The sequence below is a fragment of the Schistocerca piceifrons genome, chromosome 7, assembly GCF_021461385.2.
Source record: "Schistocerca piceifrons isolate TAMUIC-IGC-003096 chromosome 7, iqSchPice1.1, whole genome shotgun sequence".
Taxonomy (NCBI): domain Eukaryota; kingdom Metazoa; phylum Arthropoda; class Insecta; order Orthoptera; family Acrididae; genus Schistocerca; species Schistocerca piceifrons.
This window is the reverse complement of record NC_060144.1, coordinates 327,149,512-327,172,602: the sequence shown is the minus strand read 5'-3', so window position 1 is coordinate 327,172,602 and position 23,091 is coordinate 327,149,512. Positions and strand designations below refer to the sequence as shown.

Genomic DNA, 23,091 nt, shown 5'->3' with positions numbered 1-23,091 from the left:
TCTTAGATCGGCGAAGGAGAAAAGAGACGCACTTGAAATGTCGGGAATATACCGTATACCATGCACATGTGGACGATCAATTAACACCATGATCAAAGAGCATAAGCGACACTGCAGGTTGGGGCAGGTGGAGAAATCGGCCGTGGCAGAGCACTCACTGAATGAGACCGACCACGTAATAAAATTCGCCGACACGGAAGTTCTGACTGTAGAGAAGCTCTATCACACGCGCTTGTTCAGAGAAGCTGTAGAAATACAAAAACACGCTAACAGTTTCAACAAGAAAGAGGAAAGCCTTAAGGTAAACGGATCCTGGCTTCCCGTACTGCAGCGAACGACCGTCGCTGGTAGCAAGAGGAGAACCGGACCGGAAATGACCACGGAGAAGCCCTCGGACGTTGGCGCGCCAGGCACATATAGTCTGCGCCCGCAAGCTCGGCTCCAGTTCACTACCGGCAGTGGAGGGTGACGCTTTGACAATGCCAGCCACTCGTGCTGGCGAGACGTCAGAATAATCATTAGATGAACGTCGGCCGAAGAACCCGAGACAGAAACCAATAGGCAGTTTGTCAGCAAGTGGTCACGAAAGCCTCAACAGTTTTGTAACTATATTTTTGTCCATAATTGCCGGTGTGGTACCGACTCAAATACTTTCCTGATGCTAAGAAATGCTGCATCCACCTGAATGCAAACATCCTCAACTTTCGTGATATTGAGTCAGGAAACTGCAGGTTGGGCTTCTCATACCGAAGCAGATATTCACACGCTATCGCTAACAAGGCGGCAGAACCTGCTCGTCATCCATCACTCATTTCGTCCAAATTTATGGCGTATGTAGGACTTCAGCAGAAACGAAAATGAAGAAAGTGGTAGCTCCAGATGGTCATGGATTTAGAAAAAAAAAGAAGTTTTGGCGGCAATTAGGCGAGGTTTGGGCGATGTATCTGAGAGTGGTTTCCAGGCAGCGGTTGGAGCAAGGGTTAGAGTAAATAATGGTGATCCGAAGGTCGTGGTGTCGGGTCTGTGTACGGAAATTTGTTTATCTTCTTTATTTTCAATTTTTACATTACTTCTACTGCAAAATAAACCGAAATAATGCTCAGTATATTGTATTTATTTATATTTTCGTAACAGACATGAAAAGGAAAGGTATACGAAAATTTGAGTTTGCAAATAAATTTCTAGGAAAGGATTACACAGTTGTAAACAAGAACTTCGTATTCAAAATTAGATACTTTTATTATTTTACAGTTGATGATTTACACATGCTGTAGGGGTATTCATAATGCAGAAGGAGAAACAGTAATATAAGGCATGTTAACCTGTTATAATTACCGAATTTTTACAATTAAGCTACATGGTGTTTTAGAGTTTCTGTAGAAAATCAGACTAGGTTTACATTCATAAATGGTTCTCTATCATCACACAGTGTGGCAGCAAGGCACGCGTAACGCGTCTTTTCGACAAATATTGGCAATGGAATGTATGCTGATGTAGTTTTCTTGGGATGTAATTTATTTTTGCCTCTCGATGTAATAACGTCAGTTTTGAAGCTTTTTGACCATAAAAACAGATGTCGCAGGATTACACCAACGATTACGTTAAGGAGAGGAATCACATTAATACTGCATGAAGGCAATCCCTCTTCATTTTCAAATTTCTCGTCATATAACTGGGGCGTGGTTTGTCCATTAACAGAACAAATTTATTCTCCTATGCATGAAGTTTCATTATATGTCATAAATTTTTGTATAAGGTTGTAAGTTTTCCAGATTTTGATGAAGTAATGACGCCATTCCTATATTATGCCACGTACTGACCCACCAAATTTTCTTTTGTCTTTCCTTTTCGTGCTTTTTATGAAAATAATAATGAATATAATATACAATGAGTTTATTTCTAAGTATTTGCACTATGAGTAACCTAAAAAATGAAAATAAAAAGGTCCACATATGTGCTCGACCGCACGACCATCGGGTTATCGTTCTGCACCCTTTCCACTGCGCCAACCGCTGAAAAATGATATTACAAAATGTAATAACACTGTACCAACAGACTTTATTTTGATATTGTAGCCAGTTTCGACGGTCCAATCACGTCATCTTCAGGTTTGTCACATGAATGGCACCAAGTATCACTCGTGCATGTATAAAAAAAGGCACCAATATTCGAATCTGGTTCCGTAAGCATCCGTACTTCAGGAGTATCTGTGCTCACATGTATCAGCAACTCTCTGAAGTGGTACATGTGCGAAGAACACACATGCTCATGAAGCTGGGGTAGCTACAGATGCCTTTCCTTTTACACGGTGATTTTTTTCCACCTGTACAAACTCTAAGGGCTGATCAATGAGAGGGCACGGAACAAAAGTGGTCTAATGAACTTATGTCCGGAAATGCATGGTTCCCATTCTGGAGACCATTTATTCAATCATACATTGTTACAGGGACTGCGGTCTAATTCGCGCTTTACTATGCAGCCACACTTACAGTATGTGCTGAAAATGGTTTCGATGTGCCGCAGCGCTCACATCGGCCAGGCTGCATCCGAACACTGTCAAAGGCGGCATAAATACGCTGCCGCAGTGTCTCCACATCTGGAATGAGCTCTGCATACACGATACTTTTGAGATGGCTCCACAACCAGAAACCGCACGGGTGAACGAGCAGGCCGTGCAACAGGACTCCCTCGTCATATCCGTCGACCAAGGAAGTCACGACTGAGATGCGTCCTGTCGTTAACGGCGAAGTGGGCTGGAAGACCATCATGTAGCAGCCACATAACACTTCGAATGATCAGTGGCACTTCTTCCAGCAGGGAAGGCAAAGTCACCCGCAAGAAACGCCGATAGTTCCGGCCTGTTAGGCGACGTGGAAGGAAGACTGTTCCCAAAATACGGTCGCCAATGATCCCGGCCACCGAGCGAGGCGGCGCAGTGGATAGCACACTGGACTCGCATTCGGGAGGATGACGGTTCAATCCCGCGTCCGGCCATCCTGATTTAGGTTTTCCGTGATTTACCTAAATCGCTCCAGGCAAATGCCGGGATGGTTCCTTTGAAAGGGTACGGCCGACTTCCTTCCCCGTTCTTCCCTAATCCGATGATACCGATGACCTCGCTGTTTGGTCTCTTCCCCCAAACAACCCAATCCAACCCAACCCCAATGATCCCGGCCCACAATTCCGGCTGCACCGATTATGATGATTCGCTGTCACCGTACCATGGTGGTTCTGCATACTATCCCACTGATGACTGTTATGAAGTTGAAGATAACACACAGTGTAAAGCTGGCCTCATCTGTGAATAGGATAATTGAGACAAATCTCGGAATTCTGGTTGCCTGGAGAAGAAACCAGTGACAAAACTGCTCCCGATGTAGAAAGCCTGTAAAACATACACACGCTGTAAGTGATAAGAGTAGTAAGAATTGTCATGGGGGATGTTTCAAACGGTCGTCTGGCTTACCCTGTGCTAGGAGCCAACTGGCTGGTACTGACACGGCGTTCGCCTTCCACAGTGTTAATCACATTTTCCTCCAAGTCAGATATCCGAACATTTCGAGTTCGTCCCTCATGATTTCCAGCTTCCTCAAACGACCTTGTCTCAGACAAACGCTGAAACAATGTTGCAAATATTGGATCCTGTGGTTGTTGTCGGCGGGGGAAGGTCTCTTGAAACAACCTTGCTGCCCGCCGCCCATTGCCATTTGCATTTCCATAAGTAAACACCACGTCGACAAGCTCTCGATTCGAATACAGAACCGCTGTGTACAACTAATATTTTGAAGAATCAGCCTCAGTTGCACAAATTTTCTGGTCTTTACCAGGTTTCGACTAAATTAATCTACCCTTCTTCAGAAGCATAAAATTACTATAATATGCCTGAGTAAGTCACAGTCAACATTAAAATTAAAACCTACTTAACTGAAATCCAGCCCCGGCATCTCTTCACCACGCGGTCGGTTGGCAGCGGCAAGTACGTTAGCACCACGGTACTATTAGGTTTTAATTTTGATGTTGACTGTGCCTTACTCAGGCATGTTATAGTAATTTTATGGTTCTGAAGAAGGCTAGACTAATTTAGCCGAAACCTGGTAAAGACCAGAAAATTTGTGCAACTGAGGCTGAATCTTCAAAATATTAGTCTATCATAGTTGCTGACGGGGCTGCAATACGCTAAAAATTCTTACACTGTGTATAACGCTGTATGAATTCCAGCACGAAGTGGGTCAGCAAGAGAAGTGAATCGGACGGAACATTACCAATGACTGTGGCAGGAGAGGGCGGTAGGACATGACGTATGAGAACAGTACCACCCTCTAGGAGGAAACCACGCTTACTGTAATTGTGGCTGCGTGGTACAGCGTGTATTAGACCGCAGTCGCTGTAACGAAGCATGATTGAAGAAATGGTCTCTACAACGGAAACCGTGCATTTCCGGACGTAAGTTCATTAGACCTTTTTCTGTTCTGTATCCTCTCATCGATCTGTCCCTAGAGTTTGTACACGGTGGAAAAAAATCTCCCTTTATATGCACAGCCGGCCAATGTGGCCGAGCGGTTCTAGGTGCTTCAGTCTGGAACCGCGCCACCGCTACGGTCGCAGGTTCGAATCCTGCCTCGGGCGTGGATATGTGTGATGTCTTTAGGTTAGTTAGGTTCAAGTAGCTCTAAGTTCTAGGGGCTGATGACCTCAGATGTTAAGTCCCATAGTGCTCAGAGCCATTTGAATTTGTATATGCACAAGTGTTACTTGGTGTCATTCATGTGAAAGGTCTGAAGATGACGTGATTGGAACGTATAAACTGGTTGCCTAATAAAATAATATCAAAATAACGGCTGTTGGTGCAGTATTATTCCATTTCATTTACCACCCTCTGCCCCAGGCACCTGAGCCCTGGGTGGAGTTACATTTACTAAAGGCGATATCTTTTTCTGAACACTTGGCCACCTGGGACTCCCGCTTCTGTCACTTTCAGCTACGGTCGCAGGTTCGAATCCTGTCTCGGGCGTGGATGAGTGTGATGTCCTTCGGTTAGTTAGTTTAAGTAGTTCTAAGTTCTAGGGGACTGATGAACTCAGATGTCAAGTCCCATAGTGCTCAGAGCCATTTGAACCAATAAATGGTCTCTACCACGGAAACCATGCATTTCCGGACGTAAGTTCATTAGAACTTTTTTTGTTCTGTATCCTCTCATCGACCAGTCCCTAGAGTTTGTGCATGGTGGAAAAAGAGCACCGTATTTATGTACAAGTGTCACTTGGTGTCATTCATCTGAAAGGTCTGAAGATGACTTGATTGGAACGTTTAAACTGCTTGCCTAATGAAACAATATCAAAATAATGGCTGTTGGTGCAGTATTATTCCATTTCATTTAACACCCACTGCCCCAGGCACCTGAGCGCTAGAGGGAGTTGCATTTACTAAGGGCGATATCGTTTTCTGAACGCTTGGCCATCTGGGGCTCCTACTTCTATCACTTTCATTTCTGACCGAGCCCTGCTTTTGGACGAAATTTGTGTTGACGAGTGGGTGAGGTCCTCGTGTAGGACAGGGAAACCAGCTGACTCTGTGGATGTGTCGGCAGCGATCGGCCGCGTGGCCCTGGACGAGCGGCTGGGCTGCCTGGACGAGGACGCGCCGGCCGACACGCAGGCGCTCATCGACGCGGTCAGCACCTTCTTCCACTACGTGGGCATCCTCGAGCTGAAGGCGCCCTTCTGGCGCTTCTTCAGCACCCCCGCCTGGCGGCGCTACGTCGCCGCACTCGACCAGATCACCAGGTAACCCTTCTCTCACGGCTGCCAGCAGTGGGCACGCTGCCAAAGACGGAATTGGTACCAAAAACGGCTGAAACTGGTGGAAACTTTGGTACACTAACTAAAGAGCCTATATAGTCAGAAGGCGGCCAAGCCTATTGTGGAAGCCACGATTCTAGCAGACTGCACATAGAATCTACACTCATTCTCATAAATTAAGGATAATGCTCATAGATGGTGAAACAACGCTCTGGTGGGCGGTTTTCGGGTTTAAATCTCCTCGGGGTATGACCATGCGGTGCATTTGGCCTGAGGTCGTCGCGCGATGGCGCTGGCAGCAGTCCACATACGCAGTGGTGTGTTGGTGCATGTCACAGTGCAGTGCACCGAGTAAGTGTGCAGACGTTTTCAGACGTGCTAATGGTGACTGTGTTGAAAATGGCTCAAAGAAACATATATTGATGACGTTATGAGGGGTAGAATACTAGGGGGACTAGAGGCTGGTCAAACACAGCAGGTCGTAGCATGGGCCCTCCGTGTGCCACAAAGTGTGATCTCAGGATTATGGCAACGATTCCAGCAGACAGGAAACGTGCCCAGGCGCTACAGTACGGGACGTCCACAGTGTACAACACCACAAGAACACACATACCTCACTATTAGTGCCCGCAGACGGCCACGGAGTACTGCAGGTAGCCTTGCTCGGGACCTTACTGCAGCCACTGAAACAGTTTCTCCAGACACACCGTCTACAGACGACTGAACAGACACGGTTTATTCGCCCCGATACCTGCAAGGTGCATTCCACTGACCCCTGGTCACAGGAGAACCCGTAAAGCCTGGTGTCAAGAACACTGTACATGGTCATTGCTACAGTGGTCCAAGGTTATGTTTACAGACGGGTCCAGGTATAGTCTGAACAGTGATTCTCGCCGGGTTTTCATCTGGCGTGAACCAGGAACCAGATATCAACCCCTTAATGTCCTCGAAAGAGAGCTGTGTGGAGGTCGTGGTTTGATGGTGTGCGGTGGAATTATGACTGGTGCACGTACACCCCTGCATGTCTTTGACAGAGGAACTGTAACAGGTCAGGCGTATCGGTACGTCATTTTGCACCAGTGTGTCCGCTTTTTCAGGGGTGCAGTGGGTCCCACCTTCCTCCTGATCGATGATAACGCACGGCACCACCGAGCTGCCATCATGGAGGAGTACCTTGAAACAGAACATCTCCAGACCTAAACCCTATCGAGAACGTCAGGGATGCTTTCTGTCGACGTATCGCTGCACGTCTTCAAACTCCTAGGACACTTCAGGAGCTCCGACAGGCACTGGTGCAAGAATGGGAGGCTACACCCCAGCAGCTGCTCGACCACCTGATCCACAGTATGCCAACCCGTTGTGCGGCCTGCGTACGTGTGCATGGTCATCATCATATCCCATACTGATGTCGGGGTACATGTGCAGGAAACAATGGTGTTTTGTAGCACATGTGTTTCGGGACGGTTTTCCCAACTTATCACGGATACCGTGGACTTACATATCTGTGTCGTGTGTGTTTCTTATGTGCCTATGCTATTAGCGCCAGGTTTGTGTAGTGCCACGTTGTATGGCACCACATTCTGCAATTATCCTTAATTTATGAACATATTTAAAATTTATTTTGCCATCTCAGTTACACAGTTATTTTTACGATATTACTAGTTTCTGTCTTCAGATATGCAGAATGAAATAGATATAAGTGCAGATATTTATATCGGTGACTGAGGACGGTTTACTCAACAGCATTACATCAGTATTTACGACCGTTTAGATTAATAATAATAGCTATTACAAGTCTTAAGTTTTTAAGTTGGTTAGTAGCCCCCAGTATCTGTGGCAAAAGCAATGCATTAATGCTTATTTTCCTTTGTGCAGCAGGTTACATGTTAAAGTATGGACATGTGGACGCAAAACAGTCTGTCGTCCACTTAGTGGTGTGGCTGCAGAAAACACGAGGTCGTAAAGCTTAAAGTTTGTGATGTGTTTGTGGGAAGACTGTTCGATGTTCGATGCAGAGCAAAAGCAACCAACACAACGATGTGTGTTCATACTAAGTCACCATATAACTCAAAAAGGCGCGCATATACAGGGTGAGTCAGAAGGAAAGGTACATGCTTTGAGATGCTATAGTATTAGCGATTCTGAACAAAAAAAATCATGTGGCCACATGCCCTATTGCGATTGGTTTCCGAGATAGAATACGTTTAATATCACTTTTGTACGTTTTTCTCTAATAACTCGAAAGCCGCACACTCCAGCGAAAACGTGTCTCAGTACAGAATTAAACTAAATTAAATTTGGTACAAAAAAAGGTCCTGTTTATGTTTTGTCGAGGACTAACAGTTTGCGCAGAGACATCGCGAGAATATTGAAAATCTTGTGCGAAAAGCGTGCGCTATAGCTTAGCTGCTTCCTGTAGGCCAGTCTGAGGTAGTTTTCCGACTTAATAGACCACAATCGTCCTGCATCAAACTGTTCGTCTCAACGTCCTCTATATTACTGTGGTACGTTGGAAACAATGATAATGAATAATACAGAAAATAAATAGAAATGTACATTATAAGTATTCTATCTGGGGAACCATTCGGAGTAGGGCATTTTGTTCAGAAACACTAATGCTATCACCCATCAAAACACGCACCTTTTCTCCTGACTCACCCTGTATATCCCTTCGATTCTCTCAACCGAAAGGCTATTTGTTATAATTGTTACAAGCCAGTCCACAGCCCAGATCGGAAAAAATATCCGTTTTCTACATCTACGTTATTACTCTGCTATTCACAGTAAAGTGCGTAGCAGAGGGTTCAACGAACCACCTTCAAGCTATCTCCCTGCCGTTCCACTCTCGAACGGCGAGCGAGAAAAACGAGCACTTAAATTTTTCTGTGTGAGCCCTTATTTCTCTTATTTTATCATGGTGATCATTTCTCCCTATGTAGGTGGGTGCCCACAGAATGTTTTCGCAATCGGAGGAGAAAACTGGTGATTGAAATTTCATAAGGAGTTCCCGTCGCAAGGAAAAACGCCTTTGTTTTAATGATTGCCACTCCAATTCTCGTATGATATCTGTGGCACTATCTCCCCTACTTCGCGATAATACAAAACGAGCCGTCCTTCTTTGTACTTTTGCGATGTCATCCGTCAGTCCCATCTGGTGCGGATCCCACACCGCACAGTAATACTCCAGAATAGGGCGGACAAGCGTGGCGTAAGCAGTCTCTTTAGTAGACCTGATGCACCTTCTAGATGTACTGCCAATGAATCGCAGTCTTTGGTTGGCTCTACCCACAACATTATGTATGTGACAGTTTCAACGTAGTGTATTTGTAATTGTACTCCCTAGGTATGTAGTTGAATTTACAACCTTCACATCTGTGTGACTTATCGCGTAATCGAAATTTAGCGGATTTCTTTTAGTATTCACGTGAATAACTTCACACTCTTCTTTATTCAGCGTCAATTGCCACTTGTCGCACCATACAGATATCTTATCTAAATCATTTTGCAATTCGTTTTGATCATCTTATGACTTTACGAGGCGGTAAATGACAGCATGATCTGCAAACAATCTAAGACGGCTACTATGTCGTTAATATAGATCAGGAACAATAGAGGGCCTAAACGCTTCCATGGGGAACGCCGGATATTATTTCTGTTTTACTCGCTGACTTTCCGTCTATTATTACGAACTGTGACCTTTGTTGTGGTTGGCAAGAGAGCCAACACCGTTTTACTAAAGGAGGCCGAAATGCACGCGTTTTAGCTCACGCAGGCTGGCGTGAGGTCTGGAACAGGACAAGGAAATTAGAATTTAGAAAAACGGACGTAGCTTGTGGAATACTTAACTTTAATCCATTAATGATGAACGTCGGTCTTGACGGTACATGATTGACAATATCAATAGTAACTGATAATAACGCCTTGCTAGGTCGTAGCAAATGACGTAGCTGAAGGCTATGCTAAACTATCGTCTCGGCAAATGAGAGCGTATTTTGTCAGTGAACCATCGCTAGCAAAGTCTGTTGTACAACTGGGGCGAGTGCTAGGAAGTCTCTCTAGACCTGCCGTGTGGCAGCGCTCGGTCTGCGATCACTGATAGTGGCGACACGCCGGTCCGACGTATACTACCGGACCGCGGCCGATTTAAAGGCTACCACCTAGCAAGTGTGATGTCTGGCGGTGACACCACATCCCTCCCCCGCAAATCGGCGTACGGTTGTGTTATAAGGCTTCCGCCCGCCGTGGGGAGGACCCCATGTTGACGTATGCGACGGGGTGGGGAGCCTAACAACAGGCGAGGCAGTGCCACCCGCACCCTGCCATTCGGACCGCGGGGAGCTAGGAAACGCCTGAATACCTGCTCCAGGGTGCACGCCAACATGCGATGTATGCGCCTGTAGAGAGACAGGAGGGGCCGAAGGGTCGACCTCCATCGGGCGGGGACACCCGACGGGCGAAGACGACATATGGTCCGGAGCGGGCAAGAGTTCCATGTCGGAGGACAACTGGTCACGGGAAGCGATCGGCGGCGCGTGAGCCAGGGAGGCGCCCGGCGGTTGCAGCGACGTGTCCACTACGGGCGTCGCCGGCGGGATAAAAAGCGGCGGCGGCGGTGGCGGCGGCGCGTCGCCATGGGGCAAAATGGAAGGCATCGACGGTAACACCTGGGGCCGAGGCGAGCAAGTAGGTGGGTCCCCAGGGCGCTGAAAGCAGACGGCGAGCGGCAGATCCCGTGCGACGACAGAGGCGCAGCTGATTGAGATGCCGACGCACCTCACTAGATGCCCCCCAAAACCAGATACATAGCGCGGCCGAGGCAGCGAAGAATGCGCCCTTCGAGCCAACGCCGTGAACCTCGATAGTGGCGATAGTAGACAACGTCGCCTGGAGCAAAAGCAGGTGTCTGCCGCTGCACAGGAACCTGATGCGGCGGATGTAGCAAAGTCATCAAGGTTCGATGATGATAAAGTGACGACCATACAAGAAATCATGAAACTTTGTAACACCAAATACGAGAGCCAATGCTTCTTTCTCGATCTGTGAATAATTTCTTTGCGCAGACGAGAGCAATTTGGACGCAAAGGAAATAGGGCGATCGTGTGATCCATCTTTGTGCGCAAGCACAGCACCGATCCCGAAATCCGATGCATCCACCATCAACAAAAGGGGCTTATGGGGATCGAATGGCGTAAGGCAAGTATTGGAAAGCAACGCCGATTTCAACTGGCGAAAGGCGCGTTCGCATTCCGTCGTCCAGACGAACGGAACGCCTTTACGGCGTAAGCGATGAAGCGGAGCTGAAATGGAAGAGGCGTGTGGAACATATTGGTGATAATAGTAGATTTTTCCCGGCACACTCTGTAGCTGCTTCAAATTCTGCGGCGGAGGCAAGTCTTGTATGGCACGAAGGTGTGTGGGACTGGGATGTATACCTTGGGCATTGAGTACATGTCCCAGATATGGCAAATCACGAGCAAAAAACACACATTTGTCCTACCGCAAGCGAAGACCATTTTGTCGCAAGACCTGAAGTAATGTTCTGAGATTGACCAAATGTTCTTCTTCCGTCTTTCCGGAGATCACAATATCGTCCAGATAATTTGCTGCAGTAGGGACCGACGCACAAACAGTTTGTAGATATTGCTGAAAAAATGCAGGGGTGGATGCACACCCGAATGGCAGTCGTTTGGATCGATACAAACCAAGATGCGTGTTAACCACCAAAACGCACTGGGATTCTTCGTCCACCGGTATTTGCAAGTACGCATCTGCTAGGTCCAACTTCGAAAAATATTTAGCTGGGCACAGCTTGTCAAAAAGATCTTCCGGGCGGGGTAATGGAAAAGTTGCAATCACTAGTTGTGGATTCACTGTTGCCTTGAAGTCGACACAAAGTCTCAATTTTCCCAATGGTTTTGGCAAAATTACTAAGGGTGATGCCCAGAGAGAAGCCTGCACACGTTCAATTACACCTTGTGATTCCAAATCGTGTAATGTTTTTGCGACCTCATCACGCAATGCATGGGGAACATTGCGCACTCTGAAAAATTTCGGTTGCGCGTTTACTTTCAGTTCCAAATGTGCTTTATAGTTCTTAGCGCAACCAAGGCCTGGTGCAAAAATGTCTGCAAATTCTTCACATAGACGAGAAACACTGTCTGAAGGCACAGTCTGGTTCACTGATAGGACCTGATTTACTATAGACAAGTTAAACAACTGAAATAAATCGAAACCAAACAAGTTCACTGTAGAAGAAGAACGAAGGACATAAAAGCACACAAGTTTTGTTTGTCCTTTGTATGTTGCAAGAAGGCTGCACTGTCCTAACACAGGGATCTCTTGACCTGATAGCTAGTTAATTTAACATTTGCGGCATGCAACGGAGGTGTGCCCAGCAGTTTGTAAGTGTCTTGATTGATCAGTGAAACTGCAGCCTCGGTATCGAGCTGAAGTGGTATCACTTTGCTGTTAATGTCCAAGTCCACAAAAAGTTTATTGTCCTGCTGACAACAAGAGCGACTGTCTCGTGCAACGTGAACTGACACTGGTACAAAATCTCTTGCAACATGACGGGAGTTCCGGCGATGTCGTCGCACACTATTTGTGGGACGACCACAGTCACCGGTAGAGAGAGTGGCACTGGGCGGAATGGAATGAACTACATGAATTTCCATGGGCGAAGTTTCGCGGGCCTGAGTATCCTTGGTTCGATTCCCATTCCGGCGCGAAGCAAAGGCCCTCGAATGGTTTTGAGCTTCCGATCTGAGCTTTTTCTGGCAAACACTCTGAACATGTCCTTTTTTATTACAATAAAAGCAAATAGCTTGGCGTGACGTGCAATTCTCACGCGAATGTCTCGTAGCGCACCACGGGCAGGATTTGAGCACTGCATTTGCTTGCCGGCGCGGCACACGTGGCTGAGAGCCTGGCGGCAGCGGCGTGGCTGGGCGCGAGGGCTGTTTACTGCTCCATGCAGCGCGCCCGGCGGGCCGGTTAACCTGACACACGGCTGGTGAAGTTTCAAATGATTCCTGAGCAAAGTCAAGTGTGTCCTGCCAATCCAATATGTCCGTCACTTGTTGAAGGGAGGGATTGACTAGTTTCAAAATCTGTTCCCTTATATGAACATCAGAAACGTTCTGTGCAATTGCAGCACTTACCATAGTATCTGAATAAGGGAGTCCACATTGACACTCAAAGGCACAATCCCTAGTAAGGCCTTGTAAGGTTGCAACCCACTCCCGATTAGTCTGACCTGCCGTACATTTTGTACGAAAGAAGGTATACCGTTTCGCAACTACATTGACTGAATCTTTGAAATATGCATGTAATGCAGACAAGATTTCTTCGTAGGACAGCGTTGCAATGTCGCGTCGGGGAAATAATTTGACTATCACACGGTACGTGTTCACCGTGACTGATGATAACAAAAAAGGCTGCCGCTCGTTACCTTGAATTCTGTACGCGGCGAGATGGAATCCAAATTGGCGTGACCATTCCGTCCAGCTTTCCAGTGCAGCATCAAAAGGTTGAAAAGTGGTGCAACTGTGTGTTGTGGCTGCGTTAGCGGTGGAGCAGCTGCTGCCGCATCGTTTTGCATCGCACGTTGACCCTGGATGAGCTGTCCAAGGGCATCCAGTAATGCCTGCATCTGCTGATTCTGTAAGCGATAAAATTCGGACAATACATCTGGAGACTGTGGCGAAGCCATTACACAAGTAAATCAGGGCAGTTTAGAGAAGAACGCGGTTTTGCCTCGTCGCCAATGTTGTAGTTGGCAAGAGAGCCAACACCGTTTTACTAAAGGAGGCCGAAATGCACGCGTTTTAGCTCACGCAGGCTGGCGTGAGGAGGGAAGAACCATACTGACGTGAGGTCTGGAGCATGACAAGGAATGAGAATTCAGAAAGCGGACGTAATTAGTTTCATTCTTAACTTTAATCCATTAATGATCAACGTCGGTCTTGACGGTACATGATTCACAATATTATCTGTTAAGAATATATTCTTGAAGTAATTATAGTAACTGGATATGGCGCCTTGCTAGGTCGTAGCAAATGACGTAGCTGAAGGCTATGCTAAACTATCGTCTCGGCAAATGAGAGTGTATTTTGTCAGTGAACCATCGCTAGCAGAGTCGGTTGTACAACTGGGGCGAGTGCTAGGAAGTCTCTCTACATCTGCCGTGTGGCGGCGATCGGTCTGCAATCACTGATAGTGGCGACACGCAGGTCCGACGTATACTGCCAGACCGCGGCCGATTTGAAGGCTACCACCTAGCGAGTGTGGTGTCTGGCGGTGACACCACAACCTTTCTGACAGGAACTCACGAATCCAGTTGCACAACTGATTCGGTATTCCATTGCCACGCAGTTTGGTCAGAAGGCGCTTGTGAGGAACGGTGTGGAAAGCCTTCTGTAAATCGTTTACTTAAGACAATCGGTTTCAACAGACTATGCTGTCATCTTCAGATTTTGAAATCTCTCGTTGTTAAACATGTTCATTTTACGTGTGAGATCAGTGTAAAAAAATGGTTCAAATGGTTCTGAGCACTATGGGACTTAACTTCTGAGGTCGTCAGTCTCCTAGATCTTAGAACTACTTAAACCTAACTAACCTAAGGACAGTACATACATCCATGCCCGAGGCAGGATTCGAATCTGCAACCGTATCGGTCGCGCGGTTTCAGATTAAAGCGTCTAGAACCGCTCGGCCACTCCGGCCGGCTCAGCGTAAAACAAATACGTTTTACAACAAAAGTATTTAAGACCAGAAGGTGAGACCACAGTCTGTTGAAACCGGTTGTCTTAAATAAAAAATGTTCAATGCGAACTTGACTGTTGAATGGTTTTGAACAATCTGCATTTGTATCTATTACACACCAGCACCTGCGCATGGTTCAGTAATTCCCTAGTCCAGCTGATGCTAATCTCTGTGCAGTGGTATTGGATGACCCAGAACGCTGCGGGGAGTGCATTACTTGTTCTCCGATGGCACGTACTGCCGTGCAGTGGTTACGATGTGCTTGATGCACAATACGGCGAGCGTCCTTTGCTGTGGTCAGAAGGACTCTACCGAAACCGTGACGACGAGTAGGCCTGTCCTCGCATACCTATGCAGACAAACATCAGGCCCCTGTCACATCCGAATGCCCCACAAATCTGTATATTGACGATTCGATCAAATTATCGGGCACTGATGACGCTGTCTCACATGAGTACTTAGCCTCTTCGTGTCCTTCATAGTGATCACTCAACGTCTAACGCCCCATTCTAACTGTCACAGAGAACTGCAACTCTGATCATTTAAATACCCGCCTATGGTGTTTACGTGTACGAAACTATGACATCCGACCATGTCTTCTGGGTGCTTCACTCTTTTTTCTTCATTTATGTGTTTCAAAAATGAATCTGCTTCAGAATATTCTGGTTTCTGAACAGTGACTCAAACTCTCTCCAGATTATGATTATGTAGATTTATTTTCTTATGAAGGACGTTTGTGACTCCTATCAAAAGTAATCTGGTAGTTGGCGTTCCACACTTTGCAACATAGTTCCTCCAGTCATTACTCAATCACACACGCTCTGTCTGACGTTTCCAACGCGCCACAACTAAGAATAAGTTGGCTTTCTGTCTTCCAGTGGATGCGGTGTTCACACGCGAACCGTTGCCGGGCACTGCAGGCAGCTCGATTAACCCTCGTCGCTCGTTGTAAAAGCCGCGTACTGCCCGCGTTGTCAGCCTGCTCCTAGTTGTCTGAGACGCTCGATATTCTCGACCGTTATTACTTTAAAATCTGTGTCATCTGCAGACACATTAAGAACTAGTATCGCCCGGTCATACTGAGCGACCTAAAAATGGAACGACAATGGAAAACAAGCAGTAGCAGAAGCAGGTGTCAGCCTGAGATATACTGAAAGAATCTCACGGAAACAGCGGCTATCAATAAAATTTGTAAGACCGATTCTCGAATATTGCTCATCAGTTTGGAACACTTACTAGGTTGGATTAGTAGAAGAGATACGAAAGATCCAACGAAAAGCAGCATAATTCATCATAAGATCGTTTCTATTTGTACATCTACAGCTACATACTTGCTCAGTGAGTTACGGCATGGTGTGTTGTACCATTACTGGTCAATTTATTTCCTGTTCCACTCGCAAATGGAGCGAAGGAGAAACGGCTCTCTATATGCCTCTGCAAGAGCCCTTATTTCTCGCAACTTCGTTGCTCTTACACGAAATGTACGTTAGCGGCAGTAGGATCGTTCAGTAGTCAGTTTCAGACGCAGGGTCTCTAAACTTTCTCAACTAGCAGTTCACGTCTGAATTACCTCGATGTCTTCTTTTAATTCGAGATGGTGGGATCCGAAACGCTCGAACAGTACTCAAGAAATGGTCACACTCGTGTTCAGCACGCAGGCTCCTTTACAGATGAACCACAATCGCCTAAAAGTCTCCCAATACGCCGCAGTCGACCATTTGCCTTGTGCCCAGTACAGTTCTCACATTCACCTTCCATTTCGTTTCGCTTTGTAACGTTACGCCTAGATAGTGAACAGACATGAGAGAGTTACGGAGATGCTCAACGAACTCCAGCGGTAGGTGCTACAAGACAGGCATTGTACATCACGGAGAGGTTTGCTGCTGAAACTTTCGAGAGCTTATATTCAAGAATAGTTGGTAAAATATCATTTTATCTCATATACATCTCTCGAAAAGGCCACATTGAGAAATTCAGATAAACGAGAGCTTATACGGAGTTTTGACAACTAGCATTTTTCCCGCTTGCTATTCGCTAATGTAGCAGTGAAAGGCGGAAGTGGTAGTGGTAACGGAAGTACCCTTCGCTATACGCCGGATGATTTTTCGCGAAATATAGATGTAGAAATAACAAAATAATACCGAAGATTTACAGAGTGTCACTGATTTGTTAATCACTCAGATTGAGCGGTTTCTTCATGTTTTCCGATCCCTGAATGAATACAAATGCAAAAGTAATTCTGTCGTTGCATCGAAATAAATGACCGGCAACTATATTTTCATTATTTATTTAATTTCCCGTTCAATTTGCTTAGGTATTCCTTTTAAGATGAATATTTTCGAACGTCTCCGTTCATTTTCGAACCCTCGCCTACGCCAGAAACGTGCATCTTTAGTGGAAAATGTAAATACAGTACGTTACAATACATAAAAGTTCTCAACCATCGTGTAAGTACGAATCACAGAAGTTCTGTACAACGTCCGTGAGATATCTGGGTCTTTAATGTGGTTGTAATATAATTCGAGTGCAATATATGAAAGTTTTTTCTGTTCCTACAGTACACTGCGGCAACTGTCTACCTTTGGCAAATCGATTTCCATACACTAGGCCAACTTAGCAAATGTGATTGAGAGTATTTAACAGGCACCATCAGCGTTTGAGATGTGTATATGCACGATGTCATCAGGCCACGGTATCGCTGTATCTCCGCTTATTTCAAATAGTACCTCTCACTGAGTGTGTCTTAATTTCACAATTACATTCATATTCACACATGACATATTTTACAAATGTGGGCACAACTATGATATTAAGAGGCACATACTGAGAGGTAGCACTGAAATAAGCGGGGACACAACGATACTGTGGCGTAACGACAGAGAGCAAAATCACATGTCCAACGCTGATGCCTGTCAAGTACACTGAGTCACATTTGCTAAGTTGACCTACTGTATGGAAGTCAATCTACTAAGGATAGACTCTTCGAATTTATGCTGTAGGGACAGAACAAAAAAAAATTATATATTACACTGACTTTTTTTGATAGTTACGTGATAAAGAAGCAGGCACTTCATAGCCGTTGTAGTGAACTTGTGTATTTGTACGTACACTATGCTTGAGAACTTCCATGTACGGTGTTTGTTTTAACTTGAGACAACTAAATATCTCGAAACCGACGTATAGCACAAAAAAACGTTCTAGCGAAAAGTTAATTTTAGTGAACGGAATATCTGTCTGTGCTACAGCTGGCCACCTCCTAACCACCCCTCCTACAACGGCGGGGTCAACTTTGTATTTTTAAATGGGACCCCCCCCCATTGTTTTACATATTTGCATTCTACGTCAAAAAATACTTCCAGTTAACTCAAACCATGGTTTTCCATTCGCAGTAGATGGCGCTACAATCGATAAATATTAAGTGTACCTGTTCTTGCAATTAAGAACCGACACATAAGATTCTACATTTCGTTTACGAAGTAAATGTAGAGCTTTATGTTCAAATGGTTGATATTGGTGTTCAAACGTTATCTGAGTGCTGCAAATTTGATTTTACAGTACAAATAATATGACTAGACGTTGGTATTTCTGGCAGTAAGCTACGTGTATGGGAACGTACTTTTCAGTCCCCTGTGTGGTTCAATGTGGTGAGTCCCCAAATCATCAGAATGCTAGATTTTGTTGACCGCTCTGGGACCCCACCATCACGGTGACTGATTTCGGTGTGTGTTTCCATTCAACCGCCGTAACTCTCGTTCTAGCCGATACGCAACTATTCACGGAATACAAACCACAGCCATTGTAATAAGGTAAAATGTCCATGCAGTGATAGTGACAGGCGCACCTGGCATGGATACTCACCGAAATCAAGCAACCCAATGGTGAGAGGCAAGGGGTCTCACCAATGTCGAGCGTTCCGATGGGAACACAAAACTATTACGGTCACGTCGTTGTTCTTGGACCGCGCTAAACGTCGTTTCTAAACAAACAGTGAAACGGCTTACCATATTGTACTGTACAGTCAAATTTGCAACACTAAAGTAAATTTCAGACATAAATGTCAACCTTTTGGATACAAAGGTTTACATTCACATCGTAAATTTGTCGACTACATCGCTATCTGTCATGAATAGAAAACAATGGTTTGAGTAAACCGTGCGTATTTTTTTTTAGTAGAATACGAATATGCAATGAAAAAGAAGGGTGGGGTTCCCATTTGAAAATACGAATTTGATCCCATCCATCTAGAAGGGATCAGGTGGTGGCTAGTTGTCGCATAGACAGATGTCTCCTTTACTAATACTAACTATCCACGCAGAACATTCTTTTTTGTACGAAGCGTTGTTTTCTAGTAATTTAATTATCTCGGGTCCAATAAATGAAATTTTTACTCTGCAGCGGAATGTGCGCTGATATGAAACTTATATTAAAACTGTGTACCGGACCGAGAATCGAACTCGGGGTCTTTGCCATTCACAGCAAGTGGTCTACCAACCCTTTTTTTCTTCACGTTGATCGGTATTTTTCTCGGCATTTTGTCCGTGCGGACGTCACACATCTCTTCCGGTGTAGGCAATGGATAGAAAATGAAACGGACTCGTCCGAAACTATCACCCTTGAACAATGTTATGCAACTGTGATAGGAAGCTAAACCCATGCATATTAAAATGTGGAAGTATACGTGTATGTTCTCCTTCTAAAGTACTGGATCGATTTCAGGCAAACTTGGTACACATATCACTTGATATGTGGAAAGAACCACTGAGAAAACAAGAACCACCCGCATCCCAAAGGATTAGGGGTGAAACAGAAGTACAGCTCAAGACGCGCAAATAGCCAGACTGTACTCATACAATGTTTGAGAATGAGAGCATTTAGTGACATGCAACAAATTTTACACAAAATTTTAAAAATTCGAAAGATATTTTCTCTCTGACACTGCCAGCAAAATGATGAAAGAAAAGAAATTAATTGCTTGCTACGTTCATTTTCGCTGTTCATGCAGTAGAACTGCCGTATCAAACATGACCTTTTAATTTATTATTTCTTTACTAATAACTCTATTCGCAACACATTTTGCACACATTGGTCACATACACAGCAGAAAGTACCAGCAAAAATATATCATTGTACGACACATAGTTCAGGAGGTACAATATCAAACACTGAGATGTGTGAAAAACTCCCGCATCATGCATGTCGTTTTAATTGACTACTTCTATGATAGAAATTATATTCGCAGCACATTTCGCAGATTGTGACACTGGATGTACCTGTAAAATTATATCATTTTACCACACATAGTTTAGGGGATATGACGTCATAAATATTAGGAAAGGAACTGCAGAGCGAAGTTCACTAGAGATACAGCTGAAATGTATATGCAAATATGTGTGAAATGTGTTAATTGTATCTGAAATGTTTGTGACATGTGCATATGTAGACAGAGCTGTTGTTTAAAAGCTCCTCATAAACCCCCGGATCGATTTCAAATAAATTTGGTAAATATACTACTTGTTATCTGGAAAGAACCAGCAACTTGGTGTTGGGGTGGGGGCGATAACGTGTAGAGAGAAGGTGGAAGAGATGGACAGACAAAAAGGAGGGGAGTAGGAGATGGGCAGTGATATGGGGGAGTGGAGAAGATGGACAGACGGAGGGGAGAGGGAAATGGAGAGAGAAAGAAAAGAGGAGGAGGTGAACAGAGAAGGAGAGAGGGAAGGAGACGGACAGGGAGAGGGGAGACGAGATGAACAAAGAGAGGGGGAGTAGATGGACGGATTGAGGAGGAGAGAGGGGGGCTTGAGGAGGTGATGGACACAGGGGGAAACATCAGATGGACAGAGGGAGGAAGAGCAGATGGCCAGAGATAGTGGAAAGGACCAGACGGACAAAGAGAATGGGGAGGACTGGATGGACAGAGAGAATGGGGATGACCAGATGGGCAGAGAGAGAGGCAGAGGGAGGTGGACAGAGGGTGGAGTGGTGGAAGTAGGGAGAGTGAGGAGGGGAAAGAGATGGGAGGGTGAGAAGGAACTGAACTAACAGAATTCGAATAAATAATACCAGAGAAGGTAGGAGCAGGTGGCCAGGGAGAGGGGGAGGAGCAAATGGACAGAGGAAATGGGGAGGAACGGGTGGACAGAGGGAAAGGCAGGAGTAGATGGAGAGAATGAGGGAGAGAAGGAGATGGACAGGGAGAGGGATAGAAGGAGATGGACTAGTAGAGTTGGAGTAAATACATAACCGTGCAAAGCTGGGCACTCAGTCAGTGTGGCACAGTGGTTAGCGCATCTATCTAGTAAGCATGAGACCCTTATTCGAATCCCAGCACTGGTACAAATTTTAGCTCATTCCTTCAGCTTCAAATCATTATTGTAGATAAAATAATGTTAGCACAGTAGTTTTCGAGCCTTTTGGAAAGAATGGGGATCTCAGAAAGGGGATCAGCTACGTTTCACACGTCTCTGACTAAGTTCATTTTCTGTTGTTGACTGGCAGTAGCCAGCTGAGAGCTGCACACCTCTGCAGTGTGTGCGCCCCTGAATGTGCCTGTTTGATGTGCAGCATCACGTGGCGCCACGTGCAGCGCGCGCTGCACCGCCTGCAGCAGCTGGACTCCAGCGGGGTGAGCGATCCGCCGCTGCTGCTGAGGATCCTCCGGACCGCCGACGAGCGCACCGCCTGCCTGCTCGCGCTCGACATGTTCCTCGTCGGCATCGACACGGTGAGTCGGCGGCCTCTCTCTCTGTCACCTGCCTCTGCGCAGTTCTCGAGCACACCCTCGGCACGGTGGTCGGTAGTGCTAGCTCAGTCGATCGAAGATCAAAGATCGCCATCACTGACAGCTTTCCCTCGCTGCCAGCGTCGTCTTTAGCTTTAGTAGGCGGCACCGAGGTCAGTGCGTCACCCGTTTTCGTATGCGTGATACGTGACGTTTCTTATGTCAAAGTTGCTACTACCGATCCGAAACGCGAATATCGGTCCAAAGTCGTAAACCGTCTTGCTCCGAGTGTCTCCTTGGAGTGTGCGAATAGGGTGAAACATTCATGATTTCGAAATAAACAGCTTGACAAAAAAAGCGAAGCCTTAAGGGTTGAGAAGGTGTGTGATATGCGAAGGACTTGACAGTATGAGCCCACTTATTAGTGTGACGTTGCATCCCATCTGGACTGGATGCAGGCTCTGATCCGTTAGAAAGGGTATCATACAGCCCCTGTATCTTCTCCTGAGGCAAGACGACCCACAAATGCTATAAATGGTTCAGGACATCGTCGATATTGACACTGGGACGGAGTTGGTCCCACACATAATCTGTCGGTGACAGATCTGGGGTCTTGCTGGCTACAGGGGTATCTCAGCATCAAGCAGGCAGCTCATAGAGACGTAAGTGTTGACGAGCATTGTCCTGTTGAAAAATGGTATAACAATGCTGACGCATGAGAAGTAACATAGGAGGACGCAGGATGTCCGTGATGTATCATTATGTCGCCAGAGTTTACTAACTACCAGCCATGACCTGAAGACATACCCGATGGCTCATACCCGATGGCTCTGCACGCTATGACGCCAACAGAAACACCAATGTGCCTCTCCAAATGACTGGAAGAATTGTACCTTTCGCCAAGTCGCCGCCATACTCGCCGACTATCGTCATCAGGGGCATGAGACCGTGAAGAGTCGATGATAATAATGCACCATTCACTACAGTCCAAGCTTCCTGTTCACGGCACCAGTAGTTTGTGTTGTGATGTTAACGACAGCCTACTCATGGGACGGTAATGCTTTAGTCCAGCTGCTGCTGCCGACCAGTGGTAAGCGATGACACAGAATTTTGCAGTGAGTCCATTACTTGTTCTCGAATGGGAGATGCAATTCGGGAGGGGTTAATAAGTGCTTGGTGTACAGTACGGAAATCCCCCCTTTTGGTGGTCAGATGTAGTTGGCCGGAACTTGGCTACGACGAGGACGTCTGCCCTGACATTTCAACGCGATCCAGCTTCGGGCCTCTGTAACATCCAAATGCCCTACAAATCTGGATATTGTACGATTCACCCCGCTAGCCAAATGAACTTGACAACGACGAATACATCTACCCCCATGTTTTAACGTAGTACAACTTCGGGCCGTGTGGCGTCTAAATGCCTCACAAATCTGGATATTGAACGAATCGCCCAGCCATCCGAAGAAGACTCACTGTGAGGCCAGTTTTAAACAGTTTCAAGTGCTGATAAAGCTACCTCAGACGAGTATGCGGCATCTCCGTGTCAAGCACAGTGATCACTGAACATCTAACGTCGTTCGTGACCAGGCCTAATGCGTTGTTGTGGCCGTTATACCTCTCACATACAATTGCAACTCAGTTCATTTACATATCCGCCGATTTTGACGTGTACGAAGTCACATTGACATAAGTGCGAGGTCGTTCAATAAGTATGCCTCAGATTTTTTTCTCAGAACATATTTATTGATAAGAGTCAGAATTTGGTGACAAAATACATCAACATGTATTGTTCATGTCCTATTTTTCTAC

At 45.9% G+C, this 23,091-nt stretch overlaps 1 protein-coding gene across 1 annotated transcript in view; it reads left to right on the top strand.

Annotated features, from left to right (window-relative positions):
• Positions 1-23,091, top strand: part of LOC124805196 (probable cytochrome P450 301a1, mitochondrial) — a 210,266-nt gene that overhangs the window by 123,637 nt on the left and 63,538 nt on the right. The window contains exons 5-6 of the mRNA XM_047265692.1: positions 5,588-5,783; positions 21,126-21,285. Coding sequence (XP_047121648.1) covers positions 5,588-5,783; positions 21,126-21,285 — 356 coding nt within the window. The remainder of the gene's footprint in view (positions 1-5,587; positions 5,784-21,125; positions 21,286-23,091) is intronic.